Source organism: Sinocyclocheilus anshuiensis, unplaced genomic scaffold (genome assembly GCF_001515605.1).
Source record: "Sinocyclocheilus anshuiensis isolate Anshui unplaced genomic scaffold, SAMN03320099.WGS_v1.1 scaffold1303, whole genome shotgun sequence".
Taxonomy (NCBI): Eukaryota; Metazoa; Chordata; class Actinopteri; order Cypriniformes; family Cyprinidae; genus Sinocyclocheilus; species Sinocyclocheilus anshuiensis.
In genome coordinates this window covers 998,497-1,000,143 of record NW_015537954.1, presented here as the reverse complement: position 1 = coordinate 1,000,143, position 1,647 = coordinate 998,497, and the positions used below count along the sequence as shown (strand labels likewise).

General features: G+C 38.9%; 1 protein-coding gene across 1 annotated transcript in view; it reads right to left on the bottom strand.

The window, feature by feature from the left end:
* Positions 1-231: 231 nt before the first annotated feature.
* LOC107665197 (TM2 domain-containing protein 3) overlaps positions 232-1,647 on the bottom strand; it is an 18,850-nt gene continuing 17,434 nt past the window's right edge. Inside the window, exon 6 of the mRNA XM_016455983.1 lies at positions 232-642. Within this exon, the coding sequence (XP_016311469.1) occupies positions 477-642 (166 nt within the window). The 3' untranslated portion in view covers positions 232-476. The remainder of the gene's footprint in view (positions 643-1,647) is intronic.

Genomic DNA, 1,647 nt, shown 5'->3' with positions numbered 1-1,647 from the left:
CTGTTATAGATTCACTGTAAACCACGGCTTCACTGGGTTTATTGCTTTTATAAAACGGTTATTCCATATACGTAGTACGGTTTCACAAAATAAAACAGCGCAAATAAAGTGTAATGATATTAATAAAAACAGTATTCTTCCACCAAACAATGTAGCTCCTCAGAAACAGTTGTGGCTGCCAATCACAATCAAGGACCGGAACTCTCTGTTTTATAAAAAGACAAAGCCAAACACAGGTGAGAATCTGTGAAAACAGGTGAGTTTTAATCAGAAATCAACAGTGAGAATCACTCTCATATATACACATGCAGCAGTAATATTACACAGACACAGATGAGTTTAGATACATATTGTACATGTTTCAGACTCCAAACCATAAAGCGTCTTCATCACAGTCTTCCTCGGAAGGCATCGGGAGCAGATGGGAGTCTGGACGCCACACGCGTGTGAATTGGGATGGAGGAGTCGCAGGACCCTCAGATGTAGAGAGAGCCGTCGGCCGGCCCCACGTATCCCACACCGATCAGCAGCACGTCGATCAGCGTCCAGATGCCCAGCCCTCCGAAGCTGAAGAGCTTCCCCAGACCTTCCCTCCACTGGCCCAGATAGAAGCGGTCCGCACCGAAGCCGCCCAGAGCGATGCTGCACACAAAGCGTCTGCTTACACAGGGTTACACACTTTCCATTTCAAAGCTCCATACTTTGCCAGACTCACATTTACAAACCTCTCAGTAGATTTTCGGCACATATTTTACTTACACTACCGGTCAAAAGTTTCTTCTGCTCATCAAAGCTGCATTTATTTGATGAAAAATACAGGAAAAAATGTAAAATTGTGAAATATTATGATGCAAAATGACATTTTTCTATTTTAATATACATTAAAATCGAATGTATTTCTGTGATGCACAGCTGTATTTTCAGCATCATTACTCCAGTCTTCAGTGTCACATGATCTTCAGAAATCATTCTAATATGCTGATTTATTATCAGTTGTGCTGCTTCATATTTTTTTTGGAACCCGTAATACTTTTTTCAGGATTCTTTGATGAATAAAAAGTTCAAAAGAAAAGCATTTATTTAAAATATAAATCTTTTCTAACAATCTACACTAGTGTTCAAAAGTTTGGGGTCTGTACATTTTTATTCTTTCGTTTTTTGAAAGAAATTAAAACTTTTATTCAGCGAGGATGTGATAAATTGTTAAGCGATAGCAAAGATTTATATTGTTAGAAAAGATTTATATTTTGAATAAATGCTGTTCTTTTTAACTTTTTATTCATCAAAGAATCCTGAAAAAAGTATCAGTTTCCAAAAAAATATTGTGCAGCACAACTGTTGATAATTCTAATCAGTGGTGTAGGCAGAATTTTATTTTTGGGCGGGCCTGGGGAAAAGTGAGCGGGCACTAGGCTAACTAACGGAGTCCAGTGGCATAGCGCAAATCAGCAGCCCCCAACCGCGAATTCAGGGGGGGGGGTTGGGGGGCTTTTGCTATTGTAATTGTACAATAGCAATTGTAAATATTTGTTTTAAACCAGGAAGGCGAGCCATTGGATATTACACAAACAACGTCAATTGTAAATATTTGTTTTAAACCAGGAAGGCGAGCCAATGGATATTACACAAACAACGTGCAAACTTTGC